The sequence below is a fragment of the Scyliorhinus canicula genome, chromosome 6 (assembly GCF_902713615.1).
Source record: "Scyliorhinus canicula chromosome 6, sScyCan1.1, whole genome shotgun sequence".
Lineage (NCBI taxonomy): Eukaryota > Metazoa > Chordata > Chondrichthyes > Carcharhiniformes > Scyliorhinidae > Scyliorhinus > Scyliorhinus canicula.
The window spans coordinates 29516361-29539529 of NC_052151.1; the positions used below are offsets into that span (position 1 = coordinate 29516361).

At 47.0% G+C, this 23169-nt stretch overlaps 1 protein-coding gene across 1 annotated transcript in view; it reads right to left on the reverse strand.

Moving 5' to 3' along the window:
* Positions 1-262: 262 nt before the first annotated feature.
* The window catches only part of ttl (tubulin tyrosine ligase), a 45775-nt gene continuing 22868 nt past the window's right edge, over positions 263-23169 (reverse strand). Inside the window, exons 6-7 of the mRNA XM_038798898.1 lie at positions 18385-18528; positions 263-1679 (exon numbers count right to left, since the gene is read on the reverse strand). Coding sequence (XP_038654826.1) covers positions 1559-1679; positions 18385-18528 — 265 coding nt within the window. The 3' untranslated portion in view covers positions 263-1558. The remainder of the gene's footprint in view (positions 1680-18384; positions 18529-23169) is intronic.

Sequence of the window (23169 nt, forward strand, 5' to 3'; positions counted from 1 at the left end):
ATTCTCTCTGTGTTTGCATGGGTTTCGCCCCCACAACCCAAAGATGTGCAGGGTAGGTGGATTGGCCACGCTAAATTGCCCCTTAAATTGGAAAAAAAAATAATTGGATACTCCAAATTTATTATTATTTTTTAAAATTTAGGGTGCCCAATTCATATTTTCCAATTAAGGGGCAATTTAGCATGGCCAATCCACCTAGCAAGCACATCTTTGGGTTGTGGGGTCGAAACCCACGCAAACATGTGGAGAATGTGCAAACTCCACACGGACAGTGGCCCAGAGTCGTGATCGAACCTGTGACCTGGGTGCCGTCAGGCAACAGTGCTATTCACTGCGCCACCGTGCTGCTCAGTACTCTAAATTTATGTTAAAAAAAACTTTGCAGGGCAAAATCTTTTGAAAACAATACATATGAAATATCAAAATTATTTTCCTAACTTACTAAACAGAAGAACAATTAGTTTCAGAGAGGTGGTCAGTTTCTGTGATGTACTGATATAATCTGTGAATCAGGACAAAATGCATTTAGTGCATGCTACTATTTTCCAATTTATGCCATATCAATCTTCGTCAGCTGTATGCACGCTTTTATAGGCTGCAAACAGAATAAACTAAAAGTTAACAGTGCATTTTATTCTGTAGTGATCCTAACACAAGTGGCAACCAAAGAAAGGCAGTAAAGGAGAAAGGATTCTTTCCCCCTTCATAAAAATTAGCATCTTTAAAATACCATTCCTTCCCACCCTTGCCCCGCAATTTCTCTCAGAGGATTGAGTCTTTGCAATATAATAAAAACTATAAGCAGAATCCTTTCCTTTCTTCACATCCACATTAGCTGCATTTCAAAGATCAAAGAGGAGCACGGAATATACAGATGATCTGAATGAAAGCAGTGCATGACAACTTTCGTCCATGGTTTCTGAACGCTGAGTGTTCATGATTGGGAAATGCTCTACTGTACTAGTTTTGAGATGTAGATTAAAGAGTTGGTTTGAGCCTTACTGTGTCACAGTGATATTCAACTCTATGCACCATTATATGTGATATTAGCAGAATGCAGCACATTATGGAAGATGTCAACACATTTTAAGTATAGTAAAATGTCAGCATTCAAGTTGAAGTATTATCGAGTACTTCTAAGAGCCCAGAATAACACTTCTAAATCACGTAATCCACAAACAGATTTTGTCAATGCATGTACCCTTCTAATTGTAATAAACAGAGCACATTTTTGGAGAATTCCTGCAGTTTGAAGCAGCATGTACCAGTTTACAGCAGCTCCCAGTGTCATGCTTTGATTGCAATTTTCCAACAAGAATTTCAAAGCTGTACACCTGTTAAATTGCTGATTTATACAAGTGACCAAAGGTATCTAATAATTCCACAACTTTCATAATTATTGTTCATCCTGGATGCGACGGTCTCCTTGACTTCTGAGGGCTATGTGTTGAGGTTATATGCATGATTCACAGCGCTCAGTTGATACTGATACATACAACTTGTCAGATTGTGAACTGAAATGGAGATGGGAAGAGGAGGAGGAGAACACAAGACTCCGTTAACTTCCCAATTTGATGAAGACAGATTGTTGGCTCGGTTTCTGTGGTAAGTCACTTAAAGGAAAGACGGAGGAAATAGCTACATCCACGATTCCTTGACAAAGTTCAGCGTAGAGCTTCCTGAAAACAGCAAGAAATGTTTTAATGTAAAACCTTTGTGCAACCAAATTCCAGTTACTGAAGCAAAAGCAAAATACTGCAAATGCTGGAAATATGAAATAAACTCAGAAATCGTTGGAAACACTCAACAGGTTAGGCAGCATCTGTGGAGAGGGAAACAGAATCATAAACCTGGAACATTGGCCGGGATTCTCCGGCCACGTCCGCCCGGCGACCGGCGAATCCCGCCCGAGGTTAATGGAGTTCTAGGTGGCTCGCCTGTGGCGTTCCTGCGGTGGGCGGAGCGGGAGAATGCAGCCCATTAACTCCGTTTCTCACTGCATAGGTGCTGCGTTACTGAATATTTCCAACATTTTCTCCAGTTACCTAAAAGGTTAATGTATCCAAATGATGCTTGTTGTACTTGTAGTTTAGATCAGATACGTAGTTGCAATTCTTTATAGTTGCTCTTGTACAATTGCAAAGATTATATAAGCATCAAGAAACGCACACAAATGACCTACATCATTAGTGCAGGTGCCATATTACAATGTCGATGTGAGACTGTTCTAGATACTGTGTTGGAAGGGTGGCAGTATCACTCAGGTTGATCAGATTCACTCAAGGGACAGCTGCAAAACAGCCTATAGCAGGCAATCTCACAATACTTGGCCTCCACAGTAGTGGAACTCTAGATCTAATCTGAATTTCCATTTGTAAAAGGTCCACTGAGCCTCTTAAGAACTTGTTTGAATATCGTGTGAAAACCACGACTCTCAAGGTGGCTAGGTGTAGCTTCGCTCCAAAACCTATCCAGCCAGGAAAGAAAGCCTTGTGCGTCTATCCTGTTTCACTATCTTCGTTGGATTCTTGCTGGCCACAATACACGGAGAATTAAAGTTAGGTACAGCGAGTTGACTTTTTAAGCTACATTACAACAGTGGCTACACTTCAAAAAATGCTTTGTTGGTTGTAAAGCACTTTGGGGCTTCTTGTGGGGAATAAAAGGTGCTATGTGGCACAAGTTCAATCTTTCTACATCAAATAAACTTAACTGTCTGGCTGTATTCAAACCTCAGGATGAGGCAGAGAGATGAGTTGTTTAGTACATCTATAAATGATGCTATATATCAGAGGCAGACATTCGCCCAACAGTAGCCTTTCGGAGATCATGCCTGGTTTGATTTCTGACATCATGCTTGGATTGGGACCCATCTAACTGATTATTCAGAACATATGGCACAAATCAATCAGTCAACTTAATTCAGACAATCTACGTAACTGACAACGTGAAAATCTGTCCCTCTAGTTGCGCAAATTATTAGATTTTTAAAATAAAGCTCAGTACATCTACAAAAGATTCTAAATAGTACATCTGTGGCTGATTCACTCCAATTAGCAGTCAGTATGGGTGCACAAAGTTAACTGTGGGACTTCATAATATAGGAAGTGTTTCAAGAATCAATTTTTTGTTGAAAGATTCTTGCTGCAGGGACCTGCACTCTGTAGGCAAAACGGATATGTCCAGACATTGCCGCTTCTTTTGAATAAAGCATGGGGGACAATAACTCCCTGCTGTGTTCGCCATGGCCAGATGACCATAGGTTGCTCTCCCCTTTGAGGGGGAGGGCTGACTGGCGGTGATTTGACCCGAGGATCACCACACCTCAGGCGAGGGTAAAAGTTGGGAAGATGGGCCTTCATCGGTGGGTGGCACCGTAGCACAGTGGTTAGCACTGTTGCTTCACAGAGGCAGGGACCCGGCTTTGGTCAGTCTGTTCGTTTTCCCCGTGTCAGCGTGGGTTTCCTCCGGCTGCTCCGGTTTCCTCCCACAATCCCAGAAAACGTGCTTGTCAGGTGAATTGGACATTCTGAATTCTCCCATTGTGTACCCGAACAGTCACCGGAATGTGGCGACTGGGGATTTTCACAGTAACCTAATTGCAGTGTTATTGTAAACCTACTTGTGTCACTAATAAAGATTCATTATTATTATTATTATTATTATTATTATTAATAAAGATTATTAACCTCAGCCGATATGGGAGTTGACCCCGCACTGCTGGCCTTGCTCTGCATCACGAAACTAGAATATACTGACAAAGGGTTTCTGTTTGAATTCCCAGCCTCACTACATTTATCTAGAAATTAGGGAGGTAAAGGCTCACTCCCAATTGTAAGTCCACATCAATTGTAAGTACCCAATTCATTTTTCCCAATTAATGGTCAATTTAACGTGGCCAATCCACCTACCCTGCACATTTTTGGGTCATGGAACCCACGCAAACACGGGGAGAATGTGCAAACTTCACACGGTCAGTGACCCAGAGCCGGGATCGAACCTGGGACCTCGGCACCGTGAGGCAGCAAACTTGTTAAGTTCACTTATGGGAATGGACAATATTGAAACCAGGGACACCATCCAGTGTCATCAATGCACAAATGGAACAAACCCATTGATAAAACTGATATTTAAATCACAAAGAAAACGCCGATACAAAATTTAGCATCTTTAATGGGATATATTTCGGACATATTAAGAATTCAGTTTTCAACTCCAGTGGCGGGATGTAGGAGGAAGCTGTGCACTAGGTGGCTTCCGCCTTCGACTTTTGACCCTTTTTGCACGGTTGCCAGGGTATTTTGGTGGATAAATTCTACACATATAAAAGTAGGGGAGCCTATTGTTGAAGAATATCAAACGAGGCTGGAACTAAGTCTGCAAGTGTAAATTCTCCAACTGATTTGAAGTTTCACATGGTCCCTCAGCAGGGACGATGGTGGCGATGGTTCCAGCAGCTGCGGTCACCCTAATCACGGCAGACATGCTAACTGGGGTGCCGGCTACTGAATTGACAAGCATTTTGAGGGGCAATGGAGAGTGTCGTTAGGGCGGCATGGTGGCGGAGCAGTTAGCACTGCTGCCTCACGGTGCCGAGGACCCGGGTTCGATCCCGGCTCTGGGTCACTGTCCGTGTGGAATTTGCACATTCTCTATGTGTCTGTGTGGATTTCACCCCCACAACCCAAAAGATGTGCAGGGTAGGTGGATTTGGCACGCTAAATTGCCCCTTCATTGTAAGGGGTACTGTAAATTTATTTTTTAAAAACTGGAGATTGACGTTTGAAACCCTCCATAAAACGTTTGAGGTGGCTCTCGGCCCTGTCTGAGAAAGGTTGGACAGAACTTTGGAAGCTGTGAAGGAGCTTGGTGAGGTGTTGAAGGGGGTGGAGACAGTTCTGTGGAGGCAGAATGACCAAGCTACCTGGCTGGAGGCCTGGATCCCGTTGGTGGCAGAGAAGTCTGAGGGCAACGGTGAACGACCTGGAGAATCGGTCGGTGAGGCAAAACTTCAGAGTCGTGGAGTTTCCAAAGCGGGGGACAGAATCCTACTGAATACGTCTCACAAATGCTCGGTAAGATGATGGGGGAGGATAGACTGGCATCCCCTTCAGATCTGGACAGGGCCCATTGAACACTCCGGGGAACACTCCAGCAGGAACCTCAAGCGAATGAGCCACCGTGAACAGTTATCGTTAGATTCCATAGCTTCCAGTAGAAGGAGTGGGTCCTGAAATGGGCCAAGAATCCTGATTCCAGGTGGGAACCTTGTTAGGATCTGTCAAGATAGTGGAGCTTGCGAGAAAGCGGGTGGCCTTCAGTAAGGCTAAAGCAGCAAGAGTGGAGTGCAGTTTGGAGTGGTGTAAGTTACCTTTGAGTCAAAGGACTACTACTTTGGAGGAGGTTGAGGCCTTTGTTACAAAGCATGGACTGGGATCAAATAAAATGGGCTCTGTGGGGACTTTTATGGTTGTTGAGAGGAAGGGGTATTGGGGATATTTTGTACTTTGTATATATTTGTTATAACGTCTTTGTTCTTGGGATGGGATAGGAGTATTTGCATAAGTTGTATGGTGGGGACTTGGGGGGGGGGGGGGTTAACTGTTCTGAGGGGTATTGTCTTTCATAGGATTTTTGGAAATGTATGACTCCCGGTGAGATTTTGATCTTTGTAGGGGTGTTGAATTTCGTTTTACGTTTTGCAGTTGAGACAATTCTTTTTTTGTTATAAATGTTTTTATTCTCCATTTTCACATTTTCCTCCAAAATTTACACCCCACCCACAGACAGTAAACGGTAACGAATACAAAATCAATCCCCTTAACAATAACAACTACCACAAACAACGGCCCACCTGTCAATATATGCATCCAATAAAACGAACCCTCCCACGGTGAAAACAAAAAGCAAAGGAGAAAAGAGTCCGGGACCGCCTGCGGTCACCACAGAGTTCACGCCCCCCCCCCCCCCCCCCTCCCCTCCCCCCCCTCCACCACCCCCAAAACACACACACACACACACACACACACACTCAATGGCGTCCAACCTCTGAAAGAGTGCCGTACATGGTACCCAAGAGTTGTAAACCTTCCCAATTCCTCCTGTCCACTGCCTCTTGTAAAACTCCTTCCCCCAACCTCGGTTCCTTCCCCTCCAACTTTCCACCCCGGCTAGACCACTCGGACCCTGTTCTGCCAGGCTCCGATGGCCGCAGCCCCTCCCCGCACCTCACTCCCGTTCACTGGCCGGCTTAGACCAGCCAGCGTGGAGGCCCCCGCCCGGGTCCCTTTCCCCCTTGCCCGACCCTAGGAAAGCCCACAAATCCGCCTTTTAGCGCACAAACCCCGCATATCCACCTACACCCCAAAGAGCCCTCACTTCGAGTGAAAGTCCCATCACTTCCCTTGTCCAAATATATACAACACCGGCTCCTTTAGCCCATACACCTGCACGCAGTGAAACAAACAAACGAAAAAAAAGCAAATACAGTCATGAGGTTACATCGGCACATGGCCATTTCTCAGTTCTGCCACAGTCCTTCTGCCTTCGCAAACTCCTCCGCTGTTTCCGCCGTTCCAAAATAAAAGTCCTTGAGCTTGTAAGTCGCCCTCAGCTTCGCTGGATATACAACGCCACACTGCACCTTGCTAATGTACAGGACCCTCTTCACCCGGTTGAAAGCAGCCCGCCTCCTCGCCAACTCCACCGTAAAGTCTTGGTATACACATATACCAGCTCTAGCCCACTGCACCACCCGCTTCTGCTTGGCCCAGCACAGGACCTTCTCCTTCACACTATACCTATGGACGCACAGAGTCACTACCCTTGGCGGCTCACTCGCCTTTGGTACAGGCCTCCACGACCAATGAGCCCGATCCAGTTCATATCGGGATGGATCCTCCCCCTCCCCCAATAGTTACGCCAGCATCGCAGCAAAATACTCAAGTCGGTCTCAGCACTTCAACTCCTTCGGGCAGCCCCACAATCCTCAAATTCTGTCGCGTGGACCTGTTTTCCAGGTCTTCCATTTTCCCTTGCAGATCCTTGTTAATCTCCATCACCTTTCGCATCTCCTTCTCTATCGATGTAAGTTGATCACCATGCTGCAATAATGTCTCCTCCACTTCCTTCAGCGCCTCCCCTTGCTCCCGCACCTCTGCCACTGCACTCGCCACCGCCGTCGTCACTGGGGAAATCGCCTCCTCCACCAGCACACTCAAAACCTCCCTCATCGTCTTCCTCATTGTCTCCATGTATTTTGTAAACTGCCTTTCGAATTCCGCAGCCATCACCTTAGTTATAAAGCCGTAAGCAATGCGGCCTCCCCTGGTGCTCCAGCCTCCATTTTCCTTTGTGACCCCGCGGTGAACTTTCTACTCCCCAACAAACTTTCAGCTGTTTTCATAGCCGTTTTCTTACTGGACCTCGACATATCCGTTCCCTGTACTTTCTCCTGGCCTCCACCGCCTTCGCTGCCCCTAGGACCGGGCGTCAATCCCCGACAATGCCGTTCCCGAACGGAAGCCCTCCAACGCGCGGCTGCCTTCCGCCCGCCGTCACCGGAAGACAGCCACCACCGCTTCTTCAATGGCCTTTGTGAGATCTTTTCACAGTTGTTCCCTCTGCTGCTATAATTCAGCTTTCATAAAGGTCCTCAAGGCAGCTTGAGGCCTTTAAGCTCGCCCTCCCCCCCCCCGCCTGCATGCTGGAAGAGGCTTTTGTCTTTGCTGTAGCTTCAGCCAAATCTTTCACTGTTTCTGCGGGTCTGCTAACCAAGAAACATACCATTCCTGGGGGAAAGTACTCCTCCAACATTCACCTACGCCTTTTCATCAGAATTCCACCCCGTATTGCTTAAAAAAAGAGCTATTTTCGTAACCTTGGGCAGGAGCTGCCTTGTAGTGACCACTTACTCCATGGTGCACACCGGAAGCCCCACAGTTGAGACGATTATAGGTATTTCTTATTTTCAGGTCTGGGTGGGGGCTACCTCACCAGTAGTAAATTCTTAGCAAGCAAACAGGAGCAAGGTGGGGAAGGGGGAGGGGGGATGGGCTGTGGTCTGTTGGACCTGTTTTTTCGTGGAATTTTTATTTTGTTGGGGGTTGGTTAGGAGGGGGTTTTGTTCTTTGGTATGAAACCAACATTTACATTTGGGTAGTGATGTGTTATCTGTGTTGGCCTAACATTGACTGCAACTGGATGCAGTAAAACGAGAAACAGGCTTCCGACACAGGAGATGGCCCAACACTGTTTTATTGAACCCATTGATTGCTGTACATAATCTGCTGTGGGTTGACACTCTATTAACCTAACTGATAACCTCCTACTGGCTTGACCAGACTAGCTCTCTACCACATAGTGATGATGTTCATTGGCCTGTGCACTGCGACTATCTCCCTAGCCGAGTCCTGTGAGAGAGAGAGAGCCTTAATGCCCTGTGGGCTTTATAGTGGTGGTGTCCTGTCTAGTGATTGGTTGTTCTGTGTCGTGTGTGTTCATTGGTTATCCTGTGTGTCAATCACTGCCTTGCTGCATCTCATGTTATACATGAGTGGATATTATGACATCTCCCCATTCAAAATAAATTTTGGAACATGTATGATATGCATGCATAACTATGTACAAGTGGGGAACGAATGAACATATGTACATGGGAAGGTGTCTATCATGCAGATACAGGAGCAAACTGAACAGAATTTACAAGCTTTAAGTCTATCGATTCAATCTTTGTGGTGGCCGATGAATTCTCTTTGATCGCCGTAGAGGTGGAGGGGGGATGCCGGCACCTGGACAGGCGGGATGGCTGCCAGATCGGTGGCTTTGTGGTGCAAGATGTCCGGAGGAGGCATGATGACATGCAGAGAAGTGCGGTTGGGTGATGGGCAGGGAACTTTACGCAGCGCCCTCCTGTTGTGCCGTAAAATGGAGCCATCAGCCATTTGGACAACGAAAGACCTGGGAGCAGCCTGTTTGACGACAACAGCTAGGGCTGACCAACCTCCCTCCGGCAGCTGAACGCGAACAACATCGTCTGGAGCCAGCGCAGGCAGATCCGTGGCATGAGCATCATACGTGATCTTTTGCTGGTCCCTGGATCGCAGCACCTTCTGCAGCACCGTGAGGTGGTCAAGGTCTGGAACATGGATGGCTGGAACAGTCGTCCTCAGGTTGCAGATCATGAGCAACTGCACCGGAGACAAACCAGTCGACAGAGGGGTTGCCCTGTATGCCAATAGCGCCAGGTTGAAATCCGAGGCTGAGTCTACAGCCTTGCACAACAACCGCTTGACAATATGGACCCCTTTCTCGGCCTTCCCGTTTGATTGTGGTAATGGGGACTGGATGTGATGTGACTAAAGTGGTAGGATCGTGCAAAGTCGGACCACTCTTGGCTGTAGAAACATGGACCGTTGTCACTCATTACCGTGAGTGGTATCCCATGCCTGGCAAACGTCTCTTTGCAGGCTTTGATGGCGGACTTGGACGTGAGGTCCGACAGTTTCACCACTTCCGGGTAGCTGGAGAAGTAGTCGACCAGGAGCACGTAATCACGCCCATTGGCGCGCAAGAGGTCTATCCCCACCTTGGACCATGGAGAGGTCACGATCTTGTGCTGTTGTAGCGTTACCTTGGGCTGAGCTGGTTGAAACTTCTGGCTTGTTGTGCAGTTGAGGACTGTGTTGGCAATGTCCTGGCTGATGCCAGGCCAGTAAACTGTCTGCCGAGCTCTGCGTCGACATTTCTCGACCCCCAGGTGACCCTCATGGATCTGTCTGAGCACAATGTTTTGCATGCTTTGGGGAATGACGATTCTATCTAGTTTAAGAAGGATCTCCTCAACAATCGTCAGCTCGTCCTTAATGTTGAATAACTGGGGGCACTGCCCCTTTTGCCAGTCGTGGGCGAGGTGCTTCATCACGCGCTGCAGTAGGGGATCTTTGGCAGTTTCTTTGCGTATCTGTATAACTCGTTCATCAGTGGCTGGGAGGTTACTGGCAAACAGCTGCACCTGTGCTTCAATGTGGCGAATGAAGTCGCCCTGTTCACACGGCTTAGTGACGGATCGGGATAGGGCTTCCGCGACGATCAGCTCCTTACCCGGTGTGTAGACGAGTTCGAAGTCATATCGGCGGAGACGAAGAAGAATTTGCTGCAGCCGAGGTGTCATGTCATTTAAATCCTTTTGGATTATGTGGACTAAAGGCCTGCGGTCTGTTTCCACCGTGAACTTTGGCAGGCCATATACGTACTCATGAAACTTGACTATTCCTGTCAGGAGACCCAAGCACTCCTTTCCGATCTGGGAATACCTTTGTTCGGTCGGAGTCATGGCCCTGGAGGCGTATGCCACTGGACCCCAGGATGAGGAGTCATCTCGCTGGAGGAGCACCGCCCAATACCGTCTGGCTTGCGTCTGTGGATATTTTGGTGTCCTTGGTTGGGTCAAAGAATGCCAGTACTGGGGCTGTGGTGAGCTTCGCCTTCAGCTCAAGCCACTCGCTTGATGTGTGGGAAGCCACTAGAACACGGTCGGCGTTTTTACGAGATGCCAGAGGGCTGTGGTGTGGGATGCCATGTTGGGAATGAATTTCCCGAGAAAATTCACCATCCCGAGGAAACGGAGGACCACCTTTTTGTCCTCTGGGGTCTTCAGAGCATTGATTTCCAGCACCTTGTCAGCGTCAGGTTGCACACCCTGCTGTGAAATGTCGTCACCCAGAAACTTGATAGTGGACCGACCAAATGAGCATTTGGCCCTGTTGAGCTGGAGGCCATTTTCATGTATCCTCTGGAAAACTTGTTTGAGGCGAGCGATGTGATCCTCGGGCGTCGTGGACCAGATGATCACGTCGTCCACTTAGACTCGCACCCCTCGATGCCCTCCATCATTTGCTCCATGATGCGATGAAATACTTCGGAAGCTGATGATACCAAAAGGCATGCAGTTGTAGCAATACCTGCCGAACGGAGTGTTAAACGTGTACAACTTCCGACTGGACTCGTCCAGCTGTATCTGCCAGAACCCACGGGAGGCGTCCAGCTTGGTAAAGAATTTGGCATGAGCCATCTCACATTTTAACTCTTCACGCTTTGGGATCGGGTAGTGCTCGCGCATGATGTTGCGGTTCAGGTCTTTGGGATCAATGCAAATGCGGAGTTCACCAGAGGGTTTCTTGACGCAGACCATGGAGCTGACCCAGTCTGCTGGGTCTGTGACCTTTGAGATGATACCCTGGTCTTGGAGCTCTCGGAGCTGCGTTTTCAGACGATCCTTGAGAGGGGCTGGCACCCGGCGCGGTGCATGGATGACAGGGATGGCATTCGGTTTGAGCAATATCTATAGCGATATGGGAGCATGCTCATTCCATCAAACACATTGTGGTACTGCGTGAGAATGTCGTCTATCTCAGCCTGGAGATTTACATTGGGCGAGGCAGCCGCTGGTGTCGAGGACATGGCATGGACGCGTTGGACCATATTTAGGAGTTGCGTAACGTCACTTTGATTGCCTTGTGAGATACACCTAGCTGACACGATCCACTGGCAGCTATGGCATTGCCATTATAGTCAAGGAGCTGGCAGGCTGGTGGAAGAATGCTTGGTTGGTCTCGGATGCTGTCGAGGTCCGACTGTGATATGAGGTTTGCAGATGTGCCTGTGTCCAATTTAAATTGGATGCAAGACTGGTTAATCGTGACGACAGCACACCACTCGTTGTCAGGATCCACAGTGAGGATTGAAAGGCGGTTTGCAGGCACGGTGGAGGCCAGCTCGTGGGTAGTGATTATGCCCACCCGGTATGGAGACTCGAGGCAGTCAGCATCGGGGTCCGCTGGGCTGTCGGGATCTGAATCCTGCATGCCTTGTTGTACGCAGCGGACACGTCTGTGCTGCAGCTGGGATCGTTGGCTGTTGGTCGGTGGAGCGGACCTGCATAAGGCCGCGCAATGCCCAGGCTTTCCACACTGTGGACATCGCCTTCCTTTGGCTGGACATTGCCGCGTTAAATGGGCGGAGCCACAATTTGGACATGTCATGATGCTGACGTCAGCGCGTTCCGTGCGCCATCGTGCATACGCAGTGCGGTCGGCGATGTTCGCACATGCGCATCGGGGTCTTCAGCCTCGTCGTCCACCCGGTCGTGGTGTGCACGCCTAGGGACCCGGGAAAAGCGTGCGAAACGGCCTCTCTCCTCGATGCTCAGGCCTTGCATTTTTGCGATGGCCTGCACCCTTTCTGCCTCGTGGGAGACTAATTTTGCATTTTCTGCTGCCCTGATGCGGGAGTAACGATTCCTGGCATGCTCATGGACAATGTACGTTTCGATGGCGACGGAGAGGGTCAACTGTTTGATTTTGAGGAGCTGCTCCCGCAGGGAGTCGGACTGGATCCCGAAAAACGATCTGATCCCGGATTATGGAATCAGCCGTCGAGTCATAATTACATGACTGCGCTGGGATCCGGAGATGGGTTAAGAAGGATTAAAAGGTTCATCCTTACCCTGAAGCCTCTGTTGGTAGATGTACCGTTCAAAGCTCTCATTCACCTCAATGTCGCAGTGGTTGTCGAATTTCAGCAGAGCCGTCTTGAACTTCGTCTTGTCTTCGCCATCAGCAAACGTGAGCGAGTTATAGATGTGGATGGCGTGGTCCCCCGCAGTCGACAGGAACAGTGCGATCTTTCGGGCATCTGATGCTGCCTCGAGGTCGGAGGCCTCGATACAGAGGAGGAGCTTCTGTTTGAAGACTTTCCAGTTGGCGCCGAGGTTGCCGGAGATCCGGAGGAGGTTGGATCTTTTTCATGCCACTGGATGGCTGCTTTGCAGATTCACTCAAGGTAGGTTCGTTAGAGTTAATAACTCTCTGGTACCATGATGTGTTATCTGTGTTGGTCTAACATCGAATGCAACCGGATGCAGTAAAACAAGATACAGGCTTCCGACACAGGAGATGGTCCAACACTGTTTTATTGAACCTGTTGATTGCTGTACATAATCTGCTGTGGGTTGACTCTATTAATTCTATTAACCTAACTGATAACCTCCTACTGGCTTGACCAGACTAGCTCTCTATCACATGGTGATGATGTTCATTGGCCTGTGCACTGCGACTATCTCCCTTGCCGTGACCTGTGAGAGAGAGAGAGCCTTAATGCCCTGTGGGCTTTATAGTGGTGGTGTCCTGTCTGGTGGTTGGTTGTTCGGTGTTGTGTGTGTTTATTGGTTATCCTGTGTGTCAATCACTGCCTGTCTGCATTTCATGATATACATGAGTGGATATTGTGACAGGTGGTGGTGGGGGTTAATTTTCTGAGGTGACTATGGTGGGAGGGTGGGTTTGGCAGCCATTTTTGGTGGGCCTTGGGCCTACGTGCTTTGAGCAGGTGATTGATAAACCCTCGTGTTGGGAATGCCTGTGAGGGGTGCGGGTGGTGGGAGGCCCATGATTCAGTTGGTCACCTGGAACGTAAAGGATTGGGGGATCTAGTAAAAAGGTTGAGAGTTTTTCCTCACCTAATGAATCCGAGGGCTGATGTGGTGTTTTTGCAGGAGACCCATTTGAGGTGAGGAACCAGGCCAGACTGCGGAAGGGGTGGGTGAGCCAGGTCTTTCACTCGGGCTTCAACAGGAAAGGCCCGGGGTGGGGCAATTTTAATCAACAAACAGGATCTTTTCCTTGGCAGACAAGATCTTGGTGGACCCTTACGGCAGGTACATGATGGCCACGGGTCTTTGGCAGGTATGTTGGTGACATTGATTAATGTATATGCTTCGAATTGGGATGGTCCAACATTTATTAGGATGCTGTTGACTTCCATTTCGGATTTGGATACACACCAATTGATTTTTGGGGTGATTTAAATTGTGTACTTGATACAAAGTTGGATCGTTCTTGGCTAAGTCTATGGCTCTGTCAAGGGTGGTGAAGACCCTGTTAGCATTTAAGGGACAGATGGGGGATGGGGGAGCAGATCTGTGCCAGTCTACTGACCCGTGGGGGGGGGGGTAAAGAATTCTCGGTCTTTTCTCCAGTCCACAAGATTTATTCCAGGTCAACCTTTTTCTGTGGGTAGGTCTCTTCTTCTTTGGGTGACGAGGGCAGAGTAATCAACCATTGTCATCTCGGGCAGAGTATTCGGTCATTGTCATCTCGGGCACAGTATTTGACCATTGTCATCTCGGGCAGAGTATTCGGCCATTGTCATCTCGGGCACAGTATTCGGCCATTGTCATCTTGGATCACGCCCTCGCATCTGGTGGATTTGGTTTTGGAGTCGGGCCCTGTTCAGCGCCAATTGTGGAGGTTAGATGTAGGGTAATTGGCGGATATGGGGTTCTGTGGAGGCATGTCTAAGGCCATTGATGAGTATGTAGAATTTAACAGGAATGAGTCTGTCTCATCCTCAACCCTTTGGAAAGCCTTGAAAGCGGTTATTAGAAGAGAGGTCTTTTCACATAAGATGCACATGGATAAGGAGGCAAGGGTGAAACGGCAGAGGTTGGTGGATGGTATTTTGGAGGTGGACTGCAAGAATTTGTGTGTTCCTACCCCGGAGCTCCTGGCAAGTAGAACGAAGCTGCAGAGAAGTTGTCCATGGGAAATGAGTGAGCTAGTTGCAGCGGGGATGGGGGTTGTGGGTCTTTTAGGAGTATGGGGAGAAGGACAACAGTCTGTTAGAGAGGCTGCCTGAGGCGGCAGGCAACCTCCTGGGAGATCATTCAGGTTCGCCACTCGATTAGCAGTTTGGTTAACGCTGCGTTTGAGGATTTTTACAATAATCTTTACAGGTTGGAGCCCTCGTTGGGGGACTTGGACATGTCGATATTTGAAATGAAATGAAATGAATGAAAATCGCTTATTGTCACAAGTAGGCTTCAATGAAGTTACTGTGAAAAGCCCCTAGTCGCCACATTCCGGCGCCTGTTCGGGGAGGCTGGTACGGGAATTGAACCGTGCTGCTGGCCTGCCTTGGTCTGCTTTAAAAACCAGCGATTTAGCCCAGTGTGCTAAACCAGCCCCTATTTTTAGACAGGTTGGAGTTTATGGTGGCGGGGGACAAGAGGTGGGATTATTCGGAGCCCCCGTTAGGCCCTGATGAGATTTTGATAGGTATTGGGCAGATACAAACAGCTAAAGCTCCTGGGCGTGATGGGTTTCCTGTGGAATTCTACAAGGTGCTTGTGGATCAGTTGGTCCCGTTGCTGGTAAATATGTTTAATGATTCTTCGTCCTGGGATCGCTGCCCGCTACACTCTCGTAGACTTGTATTTCACCTCTATTGAAGAAGGATAAGGATCCCACGGAGTGTGGGTCATACCGGCCTATTTCACTGTTAAATGGGGCTACCAAGTGTTGGTGGTAAGGTTGGAACCCTGAGGCGATTGTGGAGGATCAGGCAGGCTTGGTTAAGGGCTGGCAATGTCGGTGAATATGCAGAGCCTGTTGAATGTTGTTCTTTCCCCGTCTGTTGGGCCCGAGCCAGAGGTGATTGTATCTTTGGATGCCAAGGAAGCAAGTGATAGGGTGGAGAGGAGATATCCTTTTGGGCGGCACGGTAGTACAGTGCTTGCACTGTGGCTTCACAGCGCCAGGGTCCCAGGATTGATTCCCGGCTTGGGTCAGTGTGTGGAGTCTGCACGTTCTCCCTGTGTCTGCGTGGGTTTCCTCCCACAAGTGCAGAAAGACGTGCTGTTAAGTAATTTGGGCATTCTGAATTCTCCCTGTGTACCCGAACAGGCGTCGGAATGTGGCGACTAGGGGCTTTTCACAGTAACTTCATTGCAGTGTTAATGTAAGCCGAATTGTGACAATAAAGATTATTATTATTGAAGTTCTAGAGAGGTTTGGTCGAGGGCCAAAATTGATTTTGTGGGATGGCACGGTGGCCCAGTTGTTAGCATTGCTGCCTCATGGCGCCGAGGACCCGGGTTCGAACCCGGCCCCGGGTCACTCTCCGTGTGGAGGTTGCACATTCTCCCAGTGTCTGCGTGGGTTTCCCCCACAACCCAACGATGCGCAGGGTAGGTGGTTTGGCCTCGCTAACATTCATTGGAAAAAAAAAAGAATTGGGAACTCTAAATTTTTTTTTTTTTTTTTTATTGATTTTGTGGGTACGGTTATTGTACAGGGCCCCTTCAGCTAGTGTTCGCACCAACGCCTTGAGCTCATGGTACTTTCAGTTAAATAGGACAAAACATGGGTGTCCAATGTCTCCCCTCCTATTTGTGTTAGCGATTAAATGCTTAGCTACTGCTTTGAGGGCTTTGTTAAGCAGAGAAACATAGGGTGTCCCAATATGCTAATGGTTTGCTGTCCTACGTTATGGACCTGGTCCTCACTATGGGTGAAATAATGGGATTCAGCTACTGAGGAGCTTTGGCTCTCTTTTGTGATAGAAGTTACATCTATAAAAGAGTTAATCTCCCAGAGCCAACTTGAGGATGCTGCCTTTTCCCCTGGCCAGCTCTACCTTCAGGTATCTGGGTATCCGGATGGCCCACAATTGGGCCTGGCTCCATAAATTGAATGACACAAATCTGGTTTAGCACAGTGGGCTAAACAGCTGGCTTGTAATGCAGAACATGGCCAGCAGCACGGGTTCAATCAGCTTCCCTGAATAGGCACCAGAATGTGGCGACTAGGGGCATTTAACAATAACTTCACTGAAGCCTACTTGTGACGATAAGTGATTATATTATGGTGTGCAAGGTTAAATCCAATTTGCAAAATTGGGATAACCTTCTCCCATCCTTGGTGGGTAGAGTCCATTCTATTAAAATGAATATTCTCCCATGGTTTTTGTTTCCTTTTCAATATCTTCCTGTTTTTATCCCAAACCCGTTTTTTTTTTAAAGAAGGTTAATAGGGTGATCCCATCCTTTATATGGGCAAACAAGATCCGAGGATTCACAGGGCAATTCTTCAACGGGAGACGATCGGGGAGCTTAGCATTGCCGAACTTGCTTTTTGATTATTGCGCGGCCAATGCTGAGACGGTGCTGGGGTGCAGTGACCTCTGGTTCCATATGGGAACAGATGGAGGGGAGGTCGTGTAGGGGATCTAGTCTTAGTTCACTGGTGATGATCTTGCTTCTGCTTTCTCTGGCAAGGTACACCTCCAACCCGTTGGTCGTGTCCATTTTAAAGATATGGAGACAATTCAGGCAGCACTTTAAGCTTGGATTTGTATCGCGGATGCCCCTATTTGAGCCATCAAGACTGGATGCTAAGTTTGGGGTGTGGGGAGGGAAAGGGTTTGTGAGATTTGGGGATTTGTTTGTGGAGAGACTGTTTGCCAGTTTGGAGGAATTGTCGATGAAATCTGGGATTTCGGGGCTGCACTCCTTCAGGTACCTCCAGATAAGGAATGTTATACAAGGGACCTTCCTGATATTTCCCGAGGCACCGCAGACGTCCCTGATGGAGAGCATCCTTTCCCTAGCGGGGTCGGAGGAGGTTTCCACGTCGGGTATTTATGGGCGGATTCTGTCGGAGGATGCAGACTTGGTGGAGGCAAAGTGGGAGAGGCCGTTGGGACCTATAGTGGATGATGAGGTGTGCAGCGAGTCCCTTCATAAGGTGAACTTCATTTCTTCATGTGGGCGGCTGGGTCTTGTCCAGTTTAAGGTGATGCATAGGGCACACCTGACCAAAGCTAAGACTTCTTTCCGGAGTGTCCCGGGGGGGCGGGGGGAATATGATTGGGTGACTAAATGAATTCTTGTCCCTGGAGTAAGTCAAGTACACTGTTAGGAAGTCGGTTGAGGGATTCTGGCAGAGATGGCAGCCATTCATTGCCCGCTTTAAGGAATTGGTCACTGTCAGTTGCTAGGGCAAGGGGGTTAGTTTGGAATTTGCTTTTTTTCCCCCTCTCTCTTTGTTTTGTGGATGAGGTGTGTACGGATGGTTGGGTTTTTGTTATGTTGGTTTTGTGTATCATCTGCTGTGGGGAATGTGTGCTTGGTTATAAAATTTATGGTAGATGGAAAATCTTTAATAAAATATATATTTTTTAAATAACTCAGTTTTCAAAAACACACTTAGCCAAAGATTACACAGGGTCTACAGCACAAAAACAGACCATGAGGTCCCAACTTGTCCATGATTTGCCCTCCAAGCTTCCTCTGCCCCTTATTAGCATAATCTTCAATTTATCGGAATTACAGCATGTCATCTATCTTGTGAAATGTTCTATAAAGTAAATCCACATTTATAAGACTATTCAGAATAATCTAGAAAATCTAAATTATTCAAACGGTTGATGCTGAAACACATAGAAAGACAATAAACCAGGCCAAGGTATTTAATAAAAGGTTGCATAAAACACCATCAAGCAGCGAAGTGACTATGGGAAAGCTTACTTAGCAAATCTATAACTTACTGAGCACAGGCTGGAGCTCCATTCACTTCAATTAGCCAGACTTTGAGGTCTTCATCAACCATAAAGTCAAACCCAAACAGTTGAAAGCTATGGTATGGGAGCAGCTTAGTGCCAATTGCAGGCTCTATACACATAAGGCAGCTTCTAAAGACAAAATAAAGACAAGAATGATAGGAATTAACAAGATTGACCAAGACCCAGCGAAAATGGAAACAGGCACAAGTTTTTAAAACACACACACATTTCACATTTAAGTTTCCCAGGGGATCATGGGCGGCACTGCTGTCTCTCAGTGGCAGGGACCCCATTCAATTCTGACCTTAGGCGACTGTGTGGAGTTTGCACATTCTCCCGGTGTCTCTCCTCCGGATGCTCCGCTTTCCTCCCACAAACCAAATTGTGCAGATTAGGTGAATTGGCCATGCTAAATTGCTCCTACCGGTGTCCAAAGGTTAGGTTGGGTTACAGGGATCGGGTGTGGTTGGGTCCAGGTAGGGTGCTCTTTCGGGAAGGTCAGTGCAGATCCTATGGGCCGAAAGGCCTCTTTCTCCACTGTAGGGATGCAATGATAATTTCATCATGGCGTTAGTCAAGTTCTCATCAACACCCAGGGTTGCCAATTGACCAGATTGACCTGAAATCTCCAAGAATTGAAAATTAATCTCCTGCTGCAAGCAACCCTGGAGAAACATCACAGCGGCATTAAAATTAATTTTTTTTCATTTCTTTGAACACTTTAATTCATCAGATATAAAAATATTGAAAAGTTTGATGAACAGCAAAGACTAATTCAACTGAATAATAACGTTTGTTCCTCTTCCAATTGGCATGGGAAGACAGTACCTCTAGGGACTGGACCATTAGCAGAAGCTTGAAGAGGGAGTGGTTCACACCAGGGACATGTGATGAAACATCAAAGAGTACCACAAACTAGAGTTGGCAAACCTACCCAAGCCACTCGTGGAGGAAGTTACCAAGCACATTAGTGGTAAGTTGTTCATAACAGGGAGAGTAGACAAACAGTAACATAGTCAATGTAATTTATCTAGATTTTCAAAAGGCCTTGAATACGGTGTCCCATAATAGACTATTGAATCAGGTCAGACAATATGGAACCAAGGGACAAGTAGAATGGTTTGGTGGCTGATTTCAAGGCAGAAGCAGAATGTGGGAATAAAGGGTAGTTATTCAGAGTGGCAGCTGGTGGGAGGTGGTGCTCCATGTGGATCAGTGCTGTCCAAAATTTACATCAATGATTTGGACGCGGATCAAAAACACAATGACCAGAACGTCCCGCTGTTCACGATGGCGGGATCTTCCAGTCCTTCTAGCGGCACATCTCCACCACGGGTTCCCCGATGGCGAAGGGGTGCACTGAACGAAAAATCCCATTGACTAACGGTGGGCCCAGAACCTCCTGCTGGTGGTCAATGGCAGGCTGCCTCCCGCTGTCGCAAAACACAGGGCGGGTTTCCCAAATCCTGCCTAATTTCTCAGTTTGCAGATGACACCAAATTGGGAGGGATAGTCAATACTGAGGAGGACTGCAACAAATGACAGGAGGACTTGCAGAATGAACAAATAATTGGCAGGTCAAGGGTAACAGATAAGTGTGAGGTTGTGCATTTTAACTGAAAGAATAGAGGTGACTTCAACTTGGAAGGTGCAAGTCCAGGTGGGGTAGAGAGGAACAAAAGGATTTCAGAGTACATATCACTCAAAGTTGTGTCACAGGTTAGCAAAGTAATGAAAAAGCAGACCAACTACTAGATTTTACTTCTACAGGAATAGAATTTCAAAGTGTAAAATGTAGAATTGAAAAAAAAAACTCACATTGAATCTTGGTTATGCCAGATTTAAAGTATGCTTGCAGTTCCAGTCACCACCATATTATAATAAAATAGAGGAGAGGATGTGGATAAGATTTACAAGGAAGGTACCAGAAAGGTGTAGATACACATCAGGAATGGACTGACAGGCTGGATCACTTTTCTCTTGAATAATAGTGGCTGATTGGTGACCTAATATAAGTCTTCAAAATTATGAATGGTTTTAACAGATTGGATAGGAAGAGAATTGAGGGAAAGGATATAACTAGTGTCCAAAGGCGTGCAGGTTCAGTGGATTGGCCATGATAAATTGCCCTTAGTGACCAAAAAGGTTAGGATGGGTTAGGGTGGAAGTGAGGGCTTAAGTGGGTCAGTGCAGACTTGATGGGCCGAATGGCCTCCTTCTGCACTGTATGTTCTATGAGCTGTTCTATGAGGCCATGAAAATAGGACAGGGAACGCAGAAGCTTTAAATAGAGTGTTAAGAATGTGGAACTTGTGGCAAGTTCCACATTCTTAACACTCTATTTAAAGCTTCTGCACATAGGGAGTGTTTGATGGGAACAGTACAGATTCATTTAAGAGAAAACTAGACAAGCAAATGAGGAAGAAGGGAACGGATAGTTACAATGGTAAATTTAGATGAGAAAAGATGTGAGGAGGATAAGTGGAGCATAAATACCAACATAGGCTGGTTGGGTAATGTGGCCTATTTCTGTGCTGTATATCCTATGTAATAAAATGGCTCATACCACAGGAATTTAATCTCTTGATAATCTCCTCCATCAAATAATGGGACACAGGACAAAAACCTTGGGAATCAAAAAAAACCTACTATTAGCAAGTGCGATAAAAATCAAAGCGAAATGTATGCGCCCTCCAAGAACACTAGAATCTAATTGTTACGAAAATCATGTTATCTGGTCTTGTTTAGACAATACCAATTGAAAACCTACCCTGCACATCTTTGGGTTGTGAGAGTGAGACTCACGCAGACATGGGGAGAAAGTGCAAACTCCACACAGACAGTGACTCGGGGCCGGGATCGAACCCGGGTTACAAGCGCCGTTAAGGCAGCAATGCTAACCACTGCATCACCTCCCCCCCCCCCCCCCCCCCCCCCAACTGTAGATCTGACAGCAGCTGTGGAGACAGAAGGGAACTAGTGTGAGAGTCTGAATGACTCTTTGTCAAAGTTGGAGAGAACAATCTTAAATTGGTTGTCAGTGTAATTTTTAGCACACTGCAGATTATTTAGCAAATGTTGTCCAATTGCAGAATGACTTCTAATGTTGGACACTGTGTTTTCAGTTCTGCATGACAAGGCTGTACCTTGCCCGTTGCAAACAGCGGAAGGAACATGCTACTTGATACTATCCCCCAGTCTTGGGAGTGTATGGCCTACATATCTATGGCTCAAACCACAGGAATTTAATCTCTTGTAAATCTCATGGAAACCCTCTCCTCCATCAAATAATAACACAGGACCATCTAGCATCACACAAGCACTGAAATTCATATACCACAATACTCATTTGTATGATAGGCAGAACATCTTTCTGGCTTGATGGCAGCATCACGTTAGTGGCAAATGGCACTCGTGTTGATACTGCATTGCAGCAGCGTGAACATTTGTGCAACACATGAAGCTAGCTGTTTAACTGCAGTAAACTGAAAATGGTGGATGGGTTGAAAATATCCCTCTCTCAAGGATCAACCATGCAAACAGGTGTTAAGATGACCTAATAGTTCTGAGTTAAGATGGATCCATAATTACAGGAAAGTAACTGTCAAAAAAAACACATTGGTTTTGTTCCACTTCCCTATCAAATTTCCTATTTCTAAGACGTGGAACTATGCTGGAAGTAGATCCATAAGAATCTCTATCCAGTGCCCACTCCAAATGATCTTTCTTCACACCTCACCTTGGACAGTGAATGTAGTTGCATAGTCAGCTGAATCTGCCTTCACCAAGCAAACACCAGCAAGAGTCAGTGACTAATGACGAGGAGCAGAATCACACCCATTTCTCCCCTTCCAAGTCCAGATTACATCTGGCATGCTGCAGGGAATTGACGGTGCAGAACAAAAGCGAAAGAGAAAATGCTGGAAAATCTCAGCAGGTCTGGCAGCATCTGTAGGGAGAGAAAAGAGCTAACGTTTCGAGTCCAATTACTTTTTGTTAAAACAAAGAGAAAAGAGCTAACGTTTCACGTCATCGGACTCGAAACGTAAGCTCTTTTCTCTCCCTGTAGATGCTGCCAGGCCTGCTGAGATTTTCCAGCATTTTCTCTTTCGTTTCAGATTCCAGCATCCGCAGTAATTTGCTTTTGTACAGTACAAGAGTTCCTTCTTTGAGATTTACAATAAATGTGACAGTTTTCAAAGCAATAATTTATTACATTTCTTTATTGAAAACTGTTTTCTAACAAAATTGAACTTGATCAACCATGAACAAAATGAATGGCAGAGCAGGCTCGAAGGGCAGAATGGCCTCCTCCTGCTTCTATTCTATTTTCTATGTAAAATAAATTGACTGCTATTTCCAATAGATAGGAAATAAATTGATATCTCCAGTGAGTTATTAGCTAGTACGACCAATGATTGATAAGTGCTTGGGAAGTGCTGTATATGATGAAAGATCTATCATGTCTAAAATGAGGACTCAATCAATTATTAGGAGACAATTTACCAATGGCTGAGTAACAAACTCACTAAGGTTCCTCAGACAGCACCTTCCAAACCCACAACCTCTACCATCTAGAAGGACAAGAGCAGCAGATACCTGGGAACCCCAGATTCCCCTCCAAGCCACTCACCACCCTGACTTGGAAATATATCACCGTTCCTTCACTGTCGTAGGGAAAAATCCTGGAGCTCCCTCCCTAACAGCACGGTGGGTGTGCCTAAACCTGAAGGACTGCAACGGTTCAAGAAGGCAACTCACCATCATCTT